We start from the raw sequence: 22,416 nt of genomic DNA on the forward strand, positions 1-22,416 counted from the left end.
AAGGAATTAGTAAAATGCACGTTCATTTCCTTCTTTCTAAATGTTCCAGTTAAAAATTAAACAGTGAAGAAAAAAGGGAAACATCATCTTGGACACCTTTTTGTCATTATAACAACAAAAACTGTGCAATAGAAACTCAAGTTTTATTCTGATTTTTTTGTTTGTTTTTTAACAAGACCGTCAAGAATAATACAGGTTACAGAGCTGTAACCTCCTTAAAGAAGAGGATATTTAGTTTGCAACAAATGCCTTCTAGTGAGAACATATTACTAGCACTTCAAAAATTTACAAAAGGTTGACAAAATATTCTCCTAAATAGCTAACTTTATATTTATAAACAAAATAGAAACAACTGGTTTATGCACTGCACATCAAACAGGAGGCAAAGTGATCGAGATCACCTTTGATTTTAAAGAATAATAAAAACTACTTTATACCCCACATATTATAATCCTAAGGAAGGAATATTTTTGAAGGACGCTGAGGGGGATTAAAACAGGCTAATGCATGACATCCTCTCCTTCAGTAGTCTTTTCATTTACTCATATTGCCTTGATCCTTTACAATTACTTTTTTCCTACAGGATAACCATACTGTTGCAGTACAATCCGTAATTCTTTTCTTTTATTCCCCTTAAGAAATAAGTGCGACCCATTTCCTATCAGCTTTCATAAACACACTTGAAACTTCAGACATAACAGGAGGGTGGTTTCTTTCAGTTTGAGGCCTTTTCTCTGTAACAGCAGAGAGGAGAACAGGGTGGCCTCTCCGTGCGTGCTGCCATGGATAGCTGGATGGTTTGTGCACCTCGTATTTCAAAAACACAAACGGAAAGTAGGTCTGGACAAGGACAAACTGCAACCCGATTTCTGCTGCAACCCTATCAGCAGGTCAGCTCTATTTACTCCTTCACTTTACTGATATAGTCAGTGAACTTGCTGATGCTCTCTTCCTGCTGTTCTAGGGCATCCAGGACAATGCCCATGGGCGTCCTCTTCAGACCGATCCCCTCCATTTTATTCTCCAGTTTGTTCTTGAGGTTCCGGAGTCTCAGCGATGCGTGGATAAACATCACTACAGGGAAGTGAAACGTGGTTAGCATCAAAGCAACGGTTCTCTGTTTCCCTTCACACTTGTAGCAGAAACTTTCTCTGTTAGCTACAGTCCCGTCTGGTTCTCTCATTGACCCAAGTCCCCACATGGATCCTTGGACTTTATAAAAAGTATTCTTTGTGTGTGCAGGAAAATGTTGTGTTCAGCAGCAAGGACCATAATCTGGCTGCCACTCTCTTCCTTTCACACATTGATATCATTACCTTTCAAATGCTACTTAAATGCCCTGAAATTCAAAGTGAATCCATGCGATTCCAACTTCACTAAAAAGCAACTGAACACCAAGCATTTCAGAAAAGAGCTCATGCTCGGTTCAGGGATTACCTGTATTTTGTCCCTGCAGGAGGCATGCAGGTGAAGTCCTCTTAGAAAATGTCTGCTATGGGGCAGTTTTCCATAGTGTTGGGTATAGGTGTCTAGATAAAAAGCTAAGGGTCTTATGGGCCTTATGTAACCTGGTGTTCCCCAGATTTGCCTGACTATGAAGTATTACCTGAATTTGTTTATAAAGATTCTCTGGCCTCTCCCCTAGACCTTCTGAACCAGAATCTTAAAGGGATGGTCCTGGGAGTCTGTATTTTAAACAGACACACTGGGTGATCTGCACCAGCAGTTTTCAAACTTCTGTGTACATACAGATCACCTGGACAGACGGTTAAGTAGGCAAATTCCCAGTCTTCATCACCTAAAATTCAGCCTGTTAAGACCGAGGTAGGATGCCAGAATGTAACATTTCAGTAATCATTGTGGATGCTTCTAATTGTGGATGCTTCTGATGTAGGCGATTTCGGACCTTCATTTTGAGACGCACTGATGTGTGTTCTCTCTGGAGGCTCCTAATCTAGAGCGGCCGTTAGAAACATTTGAGAAGCTTTCTAAAAATACAGGGTCTTTGGGCACCACTGTGGACCCAAAGAATCAAAATCCCCAAGGGATGTAGCTGGCAAATTTATATTTTTAAAAATCATCCTGGATGATTCTCCCAATCATCAAAGTTTGGGAATCCCTGATATTGTCTAATTTCCTTCTGTTATAGATGAGTGAACTACAGCCCGTAGAGGATAACTGGTCCAGATCCCATGGCTGGTGTCCAGCAGGTCTAGGAATAGAAACCTGGACCCTTGACTCTTGACTTCTGATACCTTTCATTACCCCGGCTTGTGTTTTTACAAGCTGTGCATTTAAGCAGAATCACTGAAGTACTAAGCCTGTAGCACATAAAGAAAACCTGAAGAGTATTTCAAAAAGTCTGAATTTACTGATTCAATTATTTTATCCAATAAGGTATGAGATTCACATATAAATATTCTGGGCTTAATCTAACAAACCTCAAACAAGCAATTGATTTTATTTAATGGTAGCGGCACACGTGAAATGCTATGAAAAGTTAAAGGGATATTCCTGTCACTTAATACACTATAATTTTAATCAGATTTCTCTTGATGAGACTGGAATTTTATCTGTTCTCTGTTTCAGGCTTCAAGTGCTTGGGAATCTCGGTAAACAAGGCATATAGACTTTAGAAAATGTCTGTTTCTCTTCACCAGAATTGGAGTACTTGGTATCTATATTCTGGGCCAACTTACAAAACTTTCAACACTAATTATGATCTTCTGAGTAAGTAGAGAGTAAACATCCATTTCTCTGTCACCACAGGATGCCTGGCACTGAACGCCCGAGAACAGACTCTGATATCAGACACATCTGGATTCCAGTGCAGGCTATACCACTTTTCTGCTGTATGACTTGCAATCCGTATTTGTTTTGTTTACTGTATTTGTGCAATGAATGGACTATTAGGCCTTGATCTGCTGTTTCAGAAAATTCTGATAATTTTGTAGACCTGCCAACACACCTCAGAAACAGGTTAGGTTATTCCCACTGAATGATCGCGCCTACATTTCTTTATGATATAAGGAAAGGAAGGCCCAGGTTCACTTACACAGCAAAGGAAAAGTGATGCCAAACACAAACACCATGACTCCCCCAAACATGGATATGAGGAAGTAGCTGGCTAGCATGACCACCATGACAAACGTTGTGGGGTACTGCTTCTTCATCCGGCGGAGGATGTCTTTATTGTGGGCTGCCCACACAAAGCCCGTGAACACCAGCACCACCACGATGCCTCCAAGAATCATGTTGAAGGGGCTCAGGAACCTGGGATATGAAAAAAGAGGGAGCCCAGGTCAGGAGGAAGAAAAGGAGGAAGGGGAGGAAGAGTAACAACAAAGTACTTACTTAAGCCTTTTATATAAGTTGTCTCATTTAATCATACCTTGATGAGGTAGATGCTATCAATTTACTTCTCAAAGGAAGAAACTTAGGCACAGAGGTTAGAAAATGGTGGAGCAAAGATTCCCACTGAGGCAGTGTGACTCCCATCAAAGAGCCCATCTCAATAGAGGCCCAGCATTTTAAAAGACTAGAGCCCCTCTTTTGGACGGGCTGTCTTTAGCTTTTATACATCCTGGGATCTAGTACACGTTGATTGTATTTTCTGAGCTCCAAGGGCTTACTTAAATCCTCCTAGAAGCTGCCATGCTAGATGAATGTGGAGTACAGGTCACGCAGTGGGCTGCATGAGCCCGATCCGGTCTGCAGTCACACTTGTGTTTGGACTGTGCAATAATTTTTAAAATTTGAATCCCAATGTTTTTTTTTTTTTTTTTTTTTTGCGGTGCGCGGGCCTCTCACTGTTGTGGTCTCTCCCGTTGCGGAGCACTGGCTCCGGACGCGCAGGCTCACCGGCCATGGCTCACAGGCCCAGCCGCCCCGCGGCACATGGGATCTTCCCGGACTGGGGCACAAACCCACGTCCCCTGCATTGGCAGGCGGACTCTCAACCACTGCGCCACCAGGGAAGCCCCCAATGTGTTTTTTTTTTTTTTTTTTAAATCTATAAATCTTGGGATTTCTTGCTTCTCCCGGAAACAAGAAAATCTCACAAAACTGGGCCCAGTTTCCCATGTCAGCCACTGGCTGGAGTGCCTTCTCATTTAGAAAGAATAAATGCTCTCCCTTTAGCGTCAGCCCTCACCCCCCGCCCCCAATATCTATGGCATCTCTGACACAGAGGCCCCCAGTGAGCTGCCATTAATATTGTTTTTCTAACAGCTCCCCTGCACTGCTCTCTCACATAAGCTGCCTGGCCCACGGAGGCATTTGGGTTTATGACTCCTGGCATGGAGGGGCCATTATAATTCTTTAAAAGGCCCAGAGTATCATTAGGAGATGGGTCATCAACTGAGATTTCCAAGCATAGAACCTCCAGTTTCATTGTTACATGAAGCAAAGGTTACTCTACTGTTGATAATGGGGGAAACACATTATAAAGAGGAAATTTAGATCAAGTATTTCCTAAGTGAGAATGACTGGGCATTGTAGCCCCACTCAGCCCAACCCTCCCACCCCACCGTGTGTACAAAATCCTTAACAAGACATTTGTGGTCAGCAAGTATGATGAATTACTAACTTTTTACCCTTCTAAGAGGCTAATGAGCATTTTGCTTGGGAAGGACAAAGAGGGTCAGTGTGTTACCATCATGCTCTGAATATTAACATCACTGATTTGGAAGACAGGATAATGAAAGGGGATGCCCAGAGCTTACTTTCTCTGAAATAGAACAGATGAAGGAGTCATATTCATATTGGGATGCATATTTAGGACAATTAAGATTCTTTTTTTAAAAAATTCCTTTAAATTTTAGCTCTGATTCTGCCTCCTGAAACACAAAAGCTGTTTTAAATCGTTTCAAATAAGAGTGAAAGTATTGCATATCTTAATGGGTGAAATCAGGGACATAAGTTATGTCAAACTCCTTTGAAAAAGTAAACAATTTCTACCAAAATGCAAGGAGTTAAACAGTGGTAAAAGTAGTAGCACGTAATTTAAAATTAACCCCTACAATAATAAGTTGCTTATTTCATTCAGAACTCTTGCAAATACTTATACCCTTCAAGGCAAAAATCTCCTCTTTAGAATAGTCTAAGGAAGTGAATAAAAATGCAAAGACTGAATTGTAACAGTATTCACACAAGTGGTATTTATGATTTATAACCTTTAGAAACAACCTATGTGGCCAACAATTTACTAACTGGTGGCATATACAACTGTTTTCAAAAAGTCAAAGTATACTTAATAATGTGGGAAGACAATAATATATTGATTGGGTAAAAGTGACAATTCTCTCTGCTGGGTGGATTTAGCGCCTATGTTATATAACTCAGAAGTAGAAATTTTTGCAATTCGTAAATTATTTTGTAATCAGAAATAAAATGAACATATAAAAAATGAAATATAAAGATGTAAAAGGGGACCTCCCTGGTGGTCCAGTGGTTAAGAATCCGTCTTGCAATGCAGGGGACACGGGCTCGAGCCCTGGTCAGAGAACTAAGATCCCACATGTGGTGGGGCAACTAAGCCCACGTACCGCAACTACTGAGCTCGTGTACCTCAACGAGAGAGCCTGCACGCTGCAAGCTACAGAGCCCACACGCTCTGGAGCCCGCCCGCTGCAATGAAAATATCCTGCGTGCCACAGCTAAGACCCAGTACAGCCAATAAAAATAAATTAAAAAAAAAAGATAAAATAAAAACTAAAACCTGATCTTTAAAAAAAAAAGAAAAGAAAAAGAAAAAAGACTATGGGATGGTTAATTCAAAAAAAAAAAAAAAAAAAAAGATGTAAAAGTAACTGCTCCTCAGCCCCACAACGCCGGCTTGGGACAGGCCAAATACAACAGTCCAATCTTACCTTGCCTCATCTCTCCAATAACATTAATGCAATTTCAATTCATATGCACAGCCAAGCTCTTCCTTCTCCCATCCAAACCTTGGTTTCCTGCCCACTCTCTAGATCCTCTTGTAACCAATCCACCACCTGCCCTGCAAGCTTTCCCACCTTCCAGCACACGTGCTAGTCTATCTGTCCTCCTCCGTCAGGTTTTTATTATTTAGGTCTCTTCGTCTCTTTGTTCTTTTTTCTTTTCTTTTTCACAGTTTTATCTGGCTTATACCCTGTCTCCAGCTTTGACCCTGGAATTGGTTTGGGAAAGACAAAAATTTCCTTATAGGTCTGGGGAAGGGAAGACTTGGACAGGGCCAGAACAAAATCCTCTTTAGCTAGTGGTAGGGAGACTGGGTAGAGAGGCTCAGAAACTCTCACAGATTAATAAATTTCATTTCTAGCACCAAAAAGATTCTGAGAGAAATGATACCAAAAGACTCCAGTAGTTATACTGGGTAATAGGATCATTGGTAATATATTCCCATTTGCTTATCTCTATTTTCATATTTTTTCAATAGCCATGTATTACTTGAAAATAAAAAAAAATTGATATTTAAAAATAAAAGAAATGGGGGAAAGGTGCCTGAAAGAGACAAACCCTTTTACATAGCCTTGATGTTGACAAAATCAACATCAACTCAAAGAAGCAGAGCAGAGGGTTCAAGTTTAGGAAACTCCTTTGCATAAGCTGCAAACAGCAGATGGCTGGTTGGTGGCAAAGTGTCAAAGGTCTCTGGCGCAGTTCTTCCTAGAATATCTGTTAAAATAACAATTCACGAGGTGTAGCATATACTAAAATGCATGCCAAGCTGTTTCTGTTTTTCTCGGGACAAGTGAGGTAGATACCTAGGCTGAATGTCTAAATAAAGCCCAGGACAAAGAACAATGAAAAATCCAGGCCTGACTCAAGCAATTCCAGATTTGCTTTTCACCTGTTCCTGTTGCTCATGTTCAAGGGAAGTGGTTTTAGCTTACCACGTGCCCAGCCATGATCTGTAATTAAACCAAGTTCCAAGCTGGAAAAAAATGAACAAAGTTACTTGGAGCAGAAATGATTTTCTTCCTTACTCCGCTTAAGGGCAATTCCATTCTAAGAAAGGGTAAAATGCAGACTACTCCCACTGCCCTGGCACCTCCCTCTACTTGGAGCAAAATAGGCCACCCTCCAGAGATTAATTTCATTTTCCAGTGAGTGTAGGAGTTTGGGAACCAGTTCTCGACTGAGATGAGTAAAGCTGTTTTACTCAACAGTTGGGTTCTTAGTGACATCAGTCACAATGAAGCCCAGGGACCTTTAGGACAAAACTTCCATAAATGTGCCACCCCAGCTTTCATGTGGACAAATGCCATTGGACTCCATGGGTGCTATTTCATTTTTTGGTAGTCTGTGAATGAGAGAGAGGGGGGAAGGGAGGAAGGAAGAGAGAGGGAAGCAAAGGAGAGAGGGAGAGAGGAGGGAGAGAAAAGAGAGCGAGATCGTGATTTTCTATCTTTGTTGAAAATAGGACCTAGTTTTACAAATCAGAAACAATGTTTTTCTATTGTGAGTTAAAAATATATACTTACATACATATGTATCCTATCCAATTAAAAAGTTGATAGATAAATGTAATAATTAAAAATTCTGGTGGAATCACTGACAGTTGTATAAAAGTTTAGAATCCCATCACAGAATCCTGTAGCAGACTCGTCAAAGAGGAATCACCCCAGTCCCATTAAACAGATGCATAAACTGAGGTCCAGGGCAGTGAAGAAACACAGTCAAAGGGATCCAGGGGGAGAAAAACAGTGCCAGTTGATGTAATTGTGACAGCAATTCATAATATAACCCATTCTGTGTTGTTAACCAGCTTCAGAGATTTCCCCCCTCAACCATTTTAGAACCCTGTCCTTCCAGTTGGGGTAAGCAACTAAGGATCATTCTGGGAAATCCCTCAGCATTCTCATTTCTCTCTAAAGGAAGGCAGCTATGAGTGGCTGTGGACACAGGTCCTAAACTTGCCAACATGACTCAGCAAGCTATAGCTATAGTTTGCTATAAAAAGTTGATAAAAAAAAAAAAAATCTCGGCCAACACTAGAATTTTAGAGCTAGGATGGATCTTGAAAACACACCTCATTCTACATAGAAGCAAGGTAAGGAATAGATAAGTTAATAAATTTGTCCCAAGGCCACCAATTGCAGTGCTGGTGATAAAAGTTTACCCGAACAGAGATCTTCAGATCGACTCAAGTGCACGTTTGGTAATGCCTGCCATGCTGTGATGCCAGCAAGAGCCAAAGAGGTGGTGAAATATTTTCTGAGCAGCAGAAGCAGCTTTGCACTGAGTTCCAATTTTCTAACCCAAAAAAGCTATTTTGTCAGTTTGGTTCCTGAGGAAGCCTGACTCACCAAGAAAGCGGGGAACAATTTACTCACAGTGCACTTCTCTAAATTGGTGATGTTTTTCTGAGGTTCTTAAACAACCAGAGGGGTCACTGCCAGTATGAATCCACCCATCCATTTTCTTGCTTCTCATCACTCTTAGGATAAAAACAGGATTCTTTCCACATTCTACAAGGCCCCTCAGGGTCTGGCCCCTGCTTGCCTCTGCAGCCAGGGTATGTAGTTTGTACCTGGGACAATGGGGCTGAGCTGAGGGCGTAAATGTGGCCGGAAATTCAGGTCACACTTCACCCACCAAGTCTGCAATTTGGCTTAAGCTGCATCTCTCAGGACGAAGGGACAATTTGAATCATCAGTATGAGGGATGGCTAAGGGGTACACCATCTCTGCCTGTCAGCTTTTTCATACCGCCGCCTCCTGATTCTGCAAGCCATCTGCTGGCACTCTTATCTGTCTCTAGAACTTACCCTGCCCCTGGCCATCACAGGCCTGAGCACAAGCCGTTCTTTCTGCCTGATTCACTCCTATCTTCTTCGAATCTCAGCTTAATCAGCTTTTTCTCAGTCTCTCTGACCACATCCTGGCACCGTGTGCCTCTTCTTCATAGCTCTGAACCCAGTGGCAGTTTGATATTTATTTGAATGAATATTGGATGAATGCCTCTGTCTCCCACTAGAGACCAAGCGCTATGAGGGCAGGGACCGTGACATTTTCTCCCCAGCACTTGGCACAGTGGCTGGCACAGAGCAGGAGTTCAGTAAATATTTGTAGAAAGAAAGAAAAAGGGGAAGTGAGAATCTAGCACATTTTCATGTTATTTAAAGTAAGCTCAGCAACTTTCTATGGCCAGGAATTAAGTGACAAGAGATTTATCTTGGACAAACCGCGATTATTCTCACTGTACACTAAGCATTACTGTAGAAATGGTCCCCGTCTTTGTACCTTCACAGAGTTGTGATGAAAGGAACAAAACAAAAACCGAAAGTAGGAAAAACTCCTATGCAAACATAGGAGATAATCAGATGAAATCGCAGGGCCCTTGGGCTCGCTGGAAGGAGGAATCTTTGTAAGTTCTGTCACTAGTGCTGGCTGGGGGCCAGGAGGGAGAGTGGGTGGGACAGAGAGAGATTCATCCACCTGCAGACCTGTCTATATAGGCCCTCTTGCCCTTGGATTCCTCAGATAATCCCAACCTTCTTCTGTGGTTATTTTGGTATCCCAACACGGCTTCCTTCCTGGCAAGAACTATCTCTGACTATAAAGGACAAATGTAAATGTACAAATCAGTTTTGAGTAAACGTGATCGGTGTCTCCTGGGTCTGATGATCACAGGCAGTTAAGGTGGGGCAGGGATCAGACTCCTTTGTCACAGAAAGGTTAAAGTAACCTAACCTTGAGATTTTCCTAACCAACCGAATCAGCTCAGCTCATAGTATTTATTGCATACTCGCTGTGTACTGAATACTTGTCACACCGTGTGTACTGGTCCCATCAAACTAAACACATCCAAATGATGCACTGTCTTGGCAGCAGGTGGCATGTAAAAAGTATCCATTCTAAGACATATGAACCTCCGTGTTTTCTTTCGTATTTATCAAGCTCATTGCTGGTTTTATTTTTTATTAACAACAGCTTGGACCTGGGTTAGAAGCCATGAGTCTCACCCCTCCCCTAGCCATGGAGCTTCAAATAGTCACTATACAAGGGACTAATTAGACTGCAACAGATCCTTTTTAAACTTTTTTTTACAGCAAATTTCTAAAGGTAGAGAGAATGGTATAATGAACCCTCACGTACACTGATCACTGCCTTCAACTATTAGGAACCCACAGTTAATCTCACAATAATGCTTTAGAGCTCAAGTGGAAAGATATTTGTTTACAAACTGTTCTTTCTGAATGCTTTTAGTGGAGTTGATTAAATGGTTGTCACATGGCAAGTTCTTACAGCACTGTGGAGAGAGGACAGGGGTCTGGACAAATGCTAATGAGCCTGGTGACACATAAACTCCCTTCCTACAAGCAGTTCCTGTCTATTTACCTCCCACTAACCCCAATTTCTGCATTCCTTTTTGTTTCCTGCAGATGAAGACTTCACTGATGGGATACAAAGCAGATTAGAAGAAGCAGAAGCCAGAGCCCCGGTTTTCCACTTCAGATGGGCTTTCTGTCTTCCAGGTGTCTCCATTTCACGAATGCCCCCTGGGAGAAAAGGCCAGGAAATCCTATCTATTTATGGTAAATGCTTGCAGAGCGGAGATGCAGCCTACAGGTTTTTTCTTAAGATCACGGGCACGGAAGTGTTCCCTGAAACAAGAAGCCAAGCTCATTACAAGAGCCAGGGGAGGATGTTGTAAGTATTCTGAAGCTGAGTGATTCACTTGTCCAAAAGGAAAATAAAAAATCTCCAAGGGTGCTGTTCAATTTGGTATAGGTCCAGTTCATCTTTTAGAACTGCATTTCCTGTACAGAGCTCTCTGCCCCTAGTAAGTTGATCGAGAGCTTTTGCGCTCTTAGAAAGGGGTAAAAAAGAAGCCCCAAATCTGCCTATTTACTTGAACATTTACCCAGAATCATTGTAAATCCTTATGTAGGGAAAGGGGATAGAAACTACCAACCGCAGGAAATATTTTAAAAAAATAAAGTGTGTATGGGGAGATGTTGAGAAGAACAAGGTTATATACATAGTGTCAGAAAATGATTTAACAGAAGAATTCTTACTTGAGGAAGAATTTTGAGATTAAAATTTCACCGAGTGTTGACAGACCTCTTAAAGTTTTGTACTCAGAAGAAACACATGACCCGCCCCAGAACGACATGTGCCAGCATGCCATGTGCAGTGCCTCAAGGGCAAATAAAAGTGCGTGGAAGGGCAGGAAGAGATTAATTCTGGGAGGATTCGGGATGGCTGGGTGGACTTGTACTCCTGCTGGTATCCTCAGAGCACCAACAGTATCTGGCAAGTAGCAGGTGCTCAGCAAATACTTGTCCAACTGAGTAGAAGGCATCTGTGCTGCAGGTGAGGATGGTTCCGTTTAATAATCCTTTCCCCGTCCATATACTCAATGCCTCTCCCATTTCTGACGCCAGAGAGTTTTGCGATTTGGCATCATAACGTATAGGGGAGATCAGGTAAGTCAGGTTGAAAATGATGTGTTTATATATGTGTATGTTTCTGTGCACTTGTATAAAAATTAATTCTTATGTGTTCAGCATCCTCTTGGTGCCTCTAGAAACATGGTGAAGGCAGGAACCACAGCTGTCTCATTCTCCACTGTATCTCCCGGCACGGTGCCTGAGAAATCGGTAAGTGCCTCATATTCTTTGTGGAGTGAACAAATGAAACAACACAAATAGAGTAATATTGTAGAATTGGCTGAGGAATCTCAGAAACATTTCCACTAGGTTTCAGCCTGTTTATGCAATTGATTTCATCTGCAAAGGTTTTAATACATTCCCATCCACCCAAGGGCTCTTTCTTTTCTTCCTCTACCAGCTAGAAACTTGGTTTTTCTTCCTTTTTGCAGTAAAAGGGGCAAACAGTCTGCCCATTTCTTAAAACCAGATGCTGATGGCTACCAGCCTGGAACATATTATGGGACCACACTCATTTTTTTAAAAAATTATTTTTATTTTTTGGCTGCGTCAGGTCTTAGTTGTTGCATGCAGCATCTTTCCTGTGGCACGTGGGGTCAGTAGTTGTGGCATGTGGGCTTAGTTGCCCTGTGGCATGTGGGATCTTAGTCTCCCAACCAGGGATCAAACCGGCGTCCCCCGCCTTGCAAGATGGATTCTTAACTACTGGACCACCAGGGAAGTCCCAGGACCACACTCATTTTGAAAAGATTACAGTAATACGCTTTTCAGATAGAAGAAACTCCTTACCATCTTAAGCGACTAAAAGCAAAAAGTGGTAACTCTAGTTTCCACCCAGTGGTAGCACCAACATGGGCCACATGGAGATAAAGTATCAATACTTTAGCTAAGGAGAGACCTTCAAGACGGTGGAGGAGTAAGACGTAGAGATCACCTTCCTCCCCACAAATACATCAGAAATACATCTACATGTGGAACAACTCCTACAGAACACCTACTGAACGCTGGCAGAAGACCTCAGACCTCCCAAAAGGCAAGAAACTCCCCACGTACCTGGGTAGGGTAAAAGAAAAAAGAAAAGACAGAGACAAAAGAATAGGGATGGGACCTGCACCAGTGGGAAGGAGCTGTGAAGGAGGAAAGGTTTCCACACACTAGGAAGCCCCTTCACTGGCGGAGACTGCGGGTGGTGGAGGGGGGAAGCTTCGGAGCAACGGAGGAGAGCACAGCAACAGGGGTGTGGGGGGCAAAGCGAAGAGATTCCCGCACAGAGGATCGGTGCCGACCGGCACTCACCAGCCCAAGAGGCTTGTCTGCTCACCCACCGGCGCGGCGGGGGGGCGGTGTTCGGAGCTGAGGCTCGGGCTTCGGAGGTCAGATCCCAGGGAGAGGACTGGGGTTGGCTGAGGAACACAGCCTGAAGGGGCTAGTGCACCACAGCTAGCTGGGAGGGAGTCTGGGAAAAAGCCTGGACCTGCTTAAGAGGCAAGGGACCATTGTTTTGGGGTGCTCGAGGAGAGGGGATTCAGAGCGCTGCTTATAGGAGCTCCGGAGATGGGCGTGAGCTGCAGCTATCAGCGTGGACCCCAGAGACGGGCATGAGACACTAAGGCTGCTACTGCCGCCACCAAGAAGCCTGTGTGCAAGCCCAGGTCACTCTCCACACCTCCCTTCCGGGGAGCCTGTGCAGCCTGCCACTGCCAGGGTCCCGCGATCCAGGGACAACTTCCCCGGGAGAACGCACGGCGCACCTTAGGCTGCTGCAACGTCATGCTGGCCTCTGCCACCGCAGGCTCGCCCCGCATCCGTACCCCTCCCTCCCCCCGTCCTGAGTGAGTCAGAGCCCCCTAATCAGCTGCTCCTTTAACCCCGTCCTGTCTGGGCGGGAAGAGACGCCCTCAGGCGACCTACACGCAGAGGCAGGTCCAGATCCAAAGCTGAGCCCCAGGAGCTGTGCGAACAAAGAAGAGAAAGGGAAATCTCTCCCAGCAGCATCAGAAGCAGCGGATTAAATCTCCACAATCAACTTGATGTACCCTGCGTCTCTGGAATACCTGAACAGACAATGTATCATCCGAAAAGTGAGGCGGTGGACTTTGGGAGCAACTGTAGACGTGGGGTTTGCTTTCTGCATCTAATTTGTTTCTGGTTTTATGTTTATCTTAGTTTAGTATTTATTATCATTGGTAGATTTGTTTATTGATTTGGTTGCTCTCTTCCTTTTTTTTTTAATATTTATAGATATATATATATTTTTTTCATTTTGTGAGTGTGTGCATGTATGCTTCTCTGTGTGATTTTTGTCTGTATAGCTTTGTTTTTACCATTTGTCCTAGGGTTCTGTCTGTCCGTTTTTGGTTTTTTTGTTGTTTGTTTGTTTGTTTTTGAATAGTTTTTAGCGCTTGTTATCATTGGTAGATTTGTTTTTTGGTTTGGTTGCTCTCTTCTTTCTTTTCTTTTCTTAATTACTTTTTACTTTTTTAATAATTTATTTTATTTTAATAACGTTAATTTATTTTTTTCTTTCTTTTTTTTCTCCCTTTTCTTCTGAGCCACGTGGCTGACAGGGTCTTAATGCTCCAGCCAGGTATCAGGCCTGTGCCTCTGAGGTGGGAGAGCCAAGTTCAGGACATTGGTCCACCAGAGACCTCCCGGCTCTACATAATATCAAACAGCGAAAGCTCTCCCAGAGATCTCCATCTCAACGCTAAGACCCAGCTCCACTCACCGACCAGCAAACTACCGTGCTGGACACCCTATGCCAAACAACTAGCAAGACAGAAACACAGCCCCACCCATTAGCAGAGAGGCTGCCTAAAATCATAATAAGGTCACAGACACCAAAAAAAAAACCACTGGATGTGGTCCTGCCCACCAGAAAGACAAGATCCCGCCTCATCCACCAGAACACACGCACCAGTCCCCTCCACCAGGAAGCCTACACAGCTCCCTGAACCAACATTACCCAGTGGAGGCACACACCAAAAACAATGGGAACTACGCACATGCAGCCTGTGAAAAGGAGAGCCCAAACACAGTTAGTTAAGCAAAATGAGAAGACAGAGGAACACACAGCAGATGAAGGAGCAAGGTAAAACCCCACCAGACCAAATAAATGAAGAGGAAATAGGCAGTCTATCTGAAAAAGAATTCAGAGTAATGATAGTAAAGATGATCCAAAATCTTGGAAATAGAATGGAGACAATACAAGAAACGTTTAACAAGGACCTAGAAGAACTAAAGAGCAAACAAACAACGATGAACAACACAATAAATGAAATTAAAAATTCTCTAGAAGGAATCAATAGCAGAATAACTGAGGCAGAAGAATGGATAAATGACCTGGAAGATAAAATAGTGGAAATAACTACTGCAGAGCAGAATAAAGAAAAAAGAATGAAAAGAATTGAGGACAGTCTCAAAGACCTCTGGGACAACATTAAACACACCAACATTCAAATTATAGGGGTCCAGAAGAAGAAGAGGAAAAGAAAGGGACTGAGAAAATATTTGAAGAGATTATAGTTGAAAACTTCCCTAATATGGGAAAGGAAATAGTTAATCAAGTCCAGGAAGCACAGAGAGTCCCATACAGGATAAATCCAAGGAGAAATACGCCAAGACACATATTAATCAAACTATCAAAAATTAAATACAAAGAAAAAATATTAAAAGCAGCAAGGGAAAAACAACAAATATACAAGGGAATCCCCATAAGGTTAACAGCTGATCTTTCAGCAGAAACTCTGCAAGCCAGAAGGGAGTGGCAGGACATATTTAAAGTGATGAAAGGGAAAAATCCACCACCAAGATTACTCTACCCAGCAAGGATCTCATTTAGATTTGATGGATAAATTAAAACCTTTATAGACAAGCAAAAGTTAAGAGAATTCAGCACCACCAAAGCAGCTTTACAATAAATTCTAAAGGAAATCCTCTAGGCAGGAAACACAAGAGAAGGAAAAGACCTACAATAACAAACCCAAATCAAATAAGAAAATGGTAATAAGAACATAGATATTGATAACTACCTTAAATGTAAATGGATTAAATGCTCCAACCAAAAGACATAGGCTGAATGGATACAAAAACAAGACCCGTATATATGCTGTCTGCAATAGACCCACTTCAGACCTCGGGACACATACACACTGAAAGTGAGGGGATGGAAAAAGATATTCCACGCAAATGGAAATCAAAAGAAAGCTGGAGTAGCAATTCTCATACCAGACAAAATAGACTTTAAAATAAAGACTATTACAAGAGACAAAGAAGGACACTACATAATGATCACAGGATCAATCCAAGAAGAAGATATAACAGTTGTAAATATTTATGCACCCAGTATAGGAGCACCTCGATATATAAGTCAAATGCTAACAGCCATAAAAGGGGAAATCGACAGTAACACAATCATAGTAGGTGACTTTAATACCCCACTTTCACTAATGGACAGATCAACCAAAATGAAAATAAATAAGGAAACACAAGCTTTAAATGATACATTAAACAAGATGGACTTAATTGATATTTATAGGACATACCATCCACAAACAACAGAATACACTTTCTTCTCAAGTGTTCATGGAACATTCTCCAGAATAGATCATATCTTGGGTCACAAATCAAGGCTTGGTAAATTTAAGAAAATTGAAATCATATCAAGTATCTTTTCCGACCACAGCGCTATGAGACTAGATATCATTTACAGGAAAAAATCTGTAAAAAATACAAACACATGGAGGCTAAACAATACTAAATAACCAGAGATCACTGAAGAAATGAAAGAGGATATCCAAAAATATCTAGAAACAAATGACAATGAAAACACGACGACCCAAAACCTATGGGAGCTCCAGAGACGAGCTCCAAGGTTGTCCACTCTCACCAGTATTATTCGACATAGTTTTGGGAGTTGTAGCCACAGCAACCACAGAAGAAAAAGAAATAAAAGGAATCCAAATCGGAAAAGAAGAAGTAAAGCTGTCACTGTTTGCAGATGACTTGATACTATACACAGAGAATCCTAAAGATGCTACCAGAAAACTACTAGAGCTAGTCAATGAATTTGGTAAAGAAGCAGGATACAAAATGAATGCACAAAAATCTCTTGCATTCCTATACACTAGAGATGAAAAACCTGAATGAGAAATCAAGGAAACACTCCCATTTACCATTGCAACAAAAATAATAAAATACCTAGGAATAAACCTACCTAAGGAGACAAAAGACCTGTATGCAGAAAACTATAAGACAGTGATGAAAGGAATTAAAGATGATACAAACAGATGGAGAGATCTACCATGTTCTTAGATTGGAAGAATCAGTATCATGAAAATGACTATACTACCCAAAGCAATCTACAGATTCAAGGCCATCCCTATCAAACTACCAATGGCATTTTTCACAGAATTAGAACAAAAAATTTCACAATTTGTATGGAAACACAAAAGACCCCAAATAGCCAAAGCAATCTTGAGAAAGAAAAGCTGGAGGAATCAGGCTCCCAGACTTCAGACTATACTGACTTCAGGAATCAAGACAGCATGGTACTGGCACAAAAACAGAAATACAGATCAATGGAACAGGATAGAAAGCCGAGAGATAACCCCACGCACATATGGTCACCTTATTTTTGATAAAGGAGGCAAGAATATACAATGGAGAAAAGACAGCCTCTTCAATAAGTGGTGCTGGGAAAACTGGACAGTTACATGTAAAGAATGAAATTAGAACACTCCCTAACACCATACACAAAAATAAACTCAAAATGGATCAAAGACCTAAATGTAAGGACAGACACTGTGAAACTCGTAGAGGAAAACATAGGCAGAACACTCTATGACATAAATCATAGCAAGATCCTTTTTGACCCACTTCCTAGAGAAATGGAAATACAAACAAAAATAAATAAATGGGACGTAATGAAACTTAAAAGCTTTTGCACAGCAAAGGAAACCATAAACAAGACCAAAAGACAACCCTCAGGATGGGAGAAAATATTTGCAAATGAAGCAACCAACAAAGGATTAATCTCCAAAATTTACAAGCAGCTCATGCAGCTCAATATCAAAAAACAAACAACCCAATCCAAAAATGGGCAGAAGACCTAAACAGACATTTCTCTAAAGAAGACATACAGATTGCCAACAAACATGTGAAAGGATGCTCAACATCACTAATCATTAGAGAAATGCAAATCAAAACTACAATGAGGTATCACCTCACACCGGTCAGAATGGCCATCATCAAAAAAATCTACAAACAATAAGTGACAATTTCGATTGTCACAACTGAAGGGGAGGGCACTTTTTGTTTTCCAAATTATGTTTTACTAATAAAACAAGTAAAAACTGATTTATCAATCTTCACATAGTAGAGAGCAGAGATGGTGCTAAACATCCTACAATACACAGGACAGCCCCCTACAACAAAGAATTCTACGATCCACAATGTCAGCAGAGCCCAGGTGGAGAAACACTGCAGAAGGGTATTTCACCGAATTTGCAAGGGCAATATGAATTAGCAAAGATTCTGAATTCTAAACTTTTTAAAATTGAATTTTTACACCATAGTAATCCTAACCAATACATAGTAAGCACTGTCACCAACGACCCAGTTAGAATCACTCCAGGAGCATGTTGCTGTTATGTGCTGGCATGATGCTATGTGCTTCAAAATAATTTATTCCGTTAAAAGTTGCCCCCGTGATCACGTTGAAACCTTACGTTCATTTATTTATTCTTTGCATTCGCCAGCTAAACATCTGCTGTATTGTAGGCCTTGGGGATCCAGGGAATAAAAATAATGCTAACCACAACAACAAGAAAAAGAAAAAAATAATCACAAACAAAACCCACAGGGAACTCCCTGGTGGTCCAGTGGTAAGACTCTGCGCTCCCAATGCAGCAGGCCTGGGTTCCATCCCTGGTCAGGGAACTAGATCCCGCATGCATGCCGCAACTAAGAAGTCCGCATACCACAACGAAGATCCTGCATGCTGCAACTAAGAGCTGGTGCAGTCAAATTGATTGATTAACTAATTAATTAATTTAAAAACCCACAGTCTCTGGCCTCAAGGACTCAATAGTGCAGAGTGAAGACAAGTGAAGAGACAAATTAAAAGCCTGTGGGGTAAATACCAGACAAGATGTGTGCACACGTGTGGGGAGTGAGGGGCAAATTCCTGTAGGAGAAGCAGGAGGAGATGAGTAAGTTGGGGACTGGTGTTTGGGTGGATGGAGCTGCTGGGATACAGATGCTATCTGTGTTTCTCCTTAAGTCAATGATAACACCAACAATGATACAAATAATAATGAAAACTCCAAAATAAATTTCGTGAAGCAAAAAGTAGGAGCCGGACACTGTTCTAAGAAACTTGCCTATATTAACTCAGATAATCCTCAGAAAAGCCCTACAATGCAGGTACTATCATTAGTCTCATTTTACAGATGAGGAACCTGAGGCAAAGGGTGGTTCAAGTGACCTACCCAAGGTCACATGGCTAGTGACTGGTAGTTGGGATTCAAAATTTACTTAACCAGGCTCTGGTGCTGAAATTCTTAACCACTACTTTCTACTCTGTGAAGAGCCGGAAGGTATAACTGTCCCCCACAAGGACTATTAGCTAAGAGACTTAGACTTAATCTAAGAGGCCGAATAGATCTCCTGAGTGGAAGTCATATGCCTGGGAAACCATGCTTTTAGGATGAATTACCAGGCCCTGACTGATCAGGCCCTCAGGCACAGATCTGTCTCTATCCTAATCCCTCTTAATCTCCATCTTGGTCTGGGCAACCCATCCGGGTGTTTTGGAGCTAGATAATATCCACTTCTCAGAAGTCTTTAGACTTGAGGCTAGAGCCCTCCAACAGTGACCTGGCAGTCCCTTCTGTCCAGCAGGGGATGGTACCATTGAAGAAGACACTTCCAACACAGTCCTTTCCCCGGGAAACACCCAGGCCACATTTTCACACACACTCTACCAAGATATCATGAGAAACCATCAGATGCCAGTAGAGAATCCAGTCAAACAGCCTCCAGCTCTGTTCTGACCCTCCCATCTACTGATATCACCAAAAGAGGAGAGTTCTGTTAAGAATGAGAAACGTTCTGGCATCAACTAAGCCTCCCTGACCCTGAAGACATTTAGTTTCTTCCAGCTTTAAGATACTACAATTCCAAACCTCATGACTCATAGGAAGATGGCATAGTAGTTAAGAGTCTGGGGTTGTGACTTTGAGCAGGTCGTTTAAACTTTCAGAGCCTCAGGTCTAATAATAACAACAATAATAATGCAATAATAATGTCTCATCTCATCGGGTTGTATGAGGGAATTTGCTAAATTACTTACCAAAGTACCTGGCACACAGAGCGCTCAATAAATGTTAGCTTTTATTATTATTAAATTATAAAGGAAGAAAAGTGCAATCTGGAAAGAACTACAGGCTGTGCATTTGTAGATGCATAGGAAACAGTTGAAGATGTCACACCAGGTTTTACTGGGGTACAAAGGGAATCCCACACTTGGCACACAATTTTCAGAACAACTTACTAGCCTGTATCTTTTGTAAGTTTTTAAAGATAAGATTAATTATAAAATGAAATGGCAGGTGGGATAGGGAGGGTGAGAGGGAGACGCAAGAGGGAGGGGATATGGGGATATATGTATACATATAGCTGATTCACTTTGTTATAAAGCAGAAAGTAACACACCATTGTAAAGCAATTATACTCCAATAAAGACATTTTAAAAAAATGAAATGGCTACTTTTCACTTTCACTTTCAAAAATGTGACTGCCAATCCCCATCTCCTATTTGAAAAGGGAAATAGGAAGGGCCAACACCCCAAATTGCCTGAGTTAGTAGGCTAAGACACCACAATGAAGGAGCTATATTTAGTCAGGACATTCATAGTGAAAAATGAATTCCATCAAGGTAGCAATGCTGCTGGAGCTTGTGTCTGATCTGGGCAGTACATCTTTTTGAAAAGCAAGGTTTTTTGTTTGTTTTTGGTTTTTTTCTGTACATTTGATTGGTCTGTGTCAAATCTTGCCCTATATCTAGATTTGGGGGAGTGTACCTCAAAAAAAAAAAGACCCATAGCTAGACGACCAGGTAAGATGCCTTTACAAAGAAAGAGAAAAGAAAAAGCAAAACAACAGAGGCAATCCTATTTACCAGAGATTTTGTTTTAAAGAAATTTTTTTATTGTTCGGAGAAATAAGCCTTAAGCATAAAGCTAGGGGAAGGTTCAGAAGGCAGCTGCTCCAGGCCTGTGTGACTCCAACTAATTTTAACTTGGCTGCTGTATAATTCGGAGTCGGTTCAGAGCCCATGCTGTCCACACACCAAGCCATTCTGAGTTGGAAATTCCTTAAGCAACACATCATGAGGATCTGTGTAATTGTCTATTCAGTCACACAAATGAGAGTCCACTTCTGCATGGGGGCAGATATTCTGAACCACACCCAGAAACTGTGAACTCTCCCTCTCCCCCCTGTGCTGGGTATTTGGTCCTACATCTTCTCAACAACTGTCACGTGCCCTTTGGTCAGGATTCATGTGTGATTGATCTTGGTGTGCCCAAGCTTGGCACAGAGAAGTGACTCAATAAATATGCCAAAGAACAGCAAACCAACTACAGAAACCATCCTATTTGCCCTTTCCCACCCTTTACAAGTTTAGATTTTTCCTTTCTCCCAGGCCAGCTTGCTTTCCCTCTGTGTTTGCTTTCAAATAGAAATGCCAGACACTTCTTTAATGGCAAGTGGGTTTCTTTATAAAGTCTGAGGGTGCTTTTTTCTTTAAAGGTGCATGGGATCAGCAAGATCTAGAATATCACCACCCCATCTTGCAAAAGTGAGTGAAGCATTTCTTAAAGGGTGAACTACCAGAAAAAGTGGTTTCTAGAAGAACAGGTGGTGTGTGAAATCGCATATAACAGAGGACACAATTTTAAGATCGGGTGTGAAGATAAAGTGACCATGCCTGGCAACTACTGGAAGAAAAAAGAGCAAAAGGACACCGTTTCTAAAGTCATGGCAGACTTCACCCCACACTGGGAGATGCGCCACCAGGCTACACCCACCCTTCTGCTCCCAAGCTCAGCTTTCCCGTACAATGTGGCAGGCATTAGGCAGAGAAACCTATAAAGAGAGTCGCCTCTCTGATGCCCCTTCTACACTAACACCCCAGAAGGCAGAGTCCGGATCCACACCCTGGCGCCCCAAGCCTTCCAGGGCGGCGTCCGCCCCAGCCAGCCCCAGCATAAGGTTACGCCACTTTCCTCTTTCTCCTTATTTTTAAGAGACTGGGGCGCTACAAATATCACCCCCAGCAAAAGCGTAATTGGGGTACAGCGGGAAAGAAGTCATTTTTTTCTTGCCTGAGGTTGGCAACATTTCCTCACCCCAGGACCCCCCATCACTCTTCAGCCCGAGGCGCGGAAAAAAAAAAAAAGGGCCCCCAGATTGCTGCGGCCTCGCCCTGCGAACAAGTTTCCACTGGTTTGGCCGCTTGCAGTTGTCAGGACAGGCGCTGGTCTTGGAGAGAGTTTACGCATCCCGGGATCTTGCACCAAGATCCCACTCGGTGCTGACCCCGATCAGTACCCGGGAGGGGGACCCCACTTACCCCACGACGGAAATCATCATGGCAGCCACCACCAGGTAGTTGGTCTGATAATAGAGCAGGTTGCTCACCACGCGGTTGTTCCATTTGGAAATGTCCCTGAAGTCCGGACGGGCGAAGCGGTCAGAGCCTGGGAAGAAATCGTCCCAGGCGCGGAGCGGAGCGATATTCACGTCCATGTCTCGCTTCCCAGCTTCTTGTTCTTTGCTTCTGGAATCTGGCGGCGGCGGCGGCGGCAACCGATCAGCTGAGCGGGGTTAAAGATGACAGCGGCTCTGGCTCGGTCGGCTCTGCGGTTGGCGAGCAGAGAAACAAAAGAAATTGGGAGTGGGCGGGCGTTTCTTCTCTTCTTTACTTCTTGATTGGTTCTAAGTGGTTGGTTACAGGAAAATTGGGGGCC

At 42.4% G+C, this 22,416-nt stretch overlaps 1 protein-coding gene across 1 annotated transcript; it reads right to left on the bottom strand.

Annotated features, from left to right (window-relative positions):
• Window positions 1-124: 124 nt before the first annotated feature.
• Window positions 125-22,327, bottom strand: ARL6IP5 (ARF like GTPase 6 interacting protein 5). Its single transcript, XM_082848819.1, has 3 exons — window positions 22,020-22,327; window positions 3,056-3,273; window positions 125-1,074 (listed from the first exon to the last, which is right to left on the bottom strand). The coding sequence occupies exons 1-3, from the start codon at window positions 22,193-22,195 to the stop codon at window positions 902-904; spliced, it is 567 nt and encodes a 188-aa protein (XP_082704945.1). The 5' UTR covers window positions 22,196-22,327; the 3' UTR covers window positions 125-901.
• Between the last annotated feature and the right edge of the window lie 89 nt (window positions 22,328-22,416).

Source organism: Leucopleurus acutus (genome assembly GCF_964270905.1).
Source record: "Leucopleurus acutus genome assembly, chromosome: 10".
Lineage (NCBI taxonomy): Eukaryota > Metazoa > Chordata > Mammalia > Artiodactyla > Delphinidae > Leucopleurus > Leucopleurus acutus.

Bases quoted from the DNA above. Each gene is read 5' to 3' on its own strand.
- ARL6IP5 (XM_082848819.1), bottom strand. From the start codon at position 22,195: ATGGACGTGAATATCGCTCCGCTCCGCGCCTGGGACGATTTCTTCCCA. The intron at 3,274-22,019 runs GTAAGTGGGGTC...TTCATATCCCAG, and splicing joins ATGATGATTTCCGTCGTGGG to GTTCCTGAGCCCCTTCAACA. The intron at 1,075-3,055 runs GTAAGTGAACCT...ACTTCCCTGTAG, and splicing joins CATCACTTTTCCTTTGCTGT to TGATGTTTATCCACGCATCG.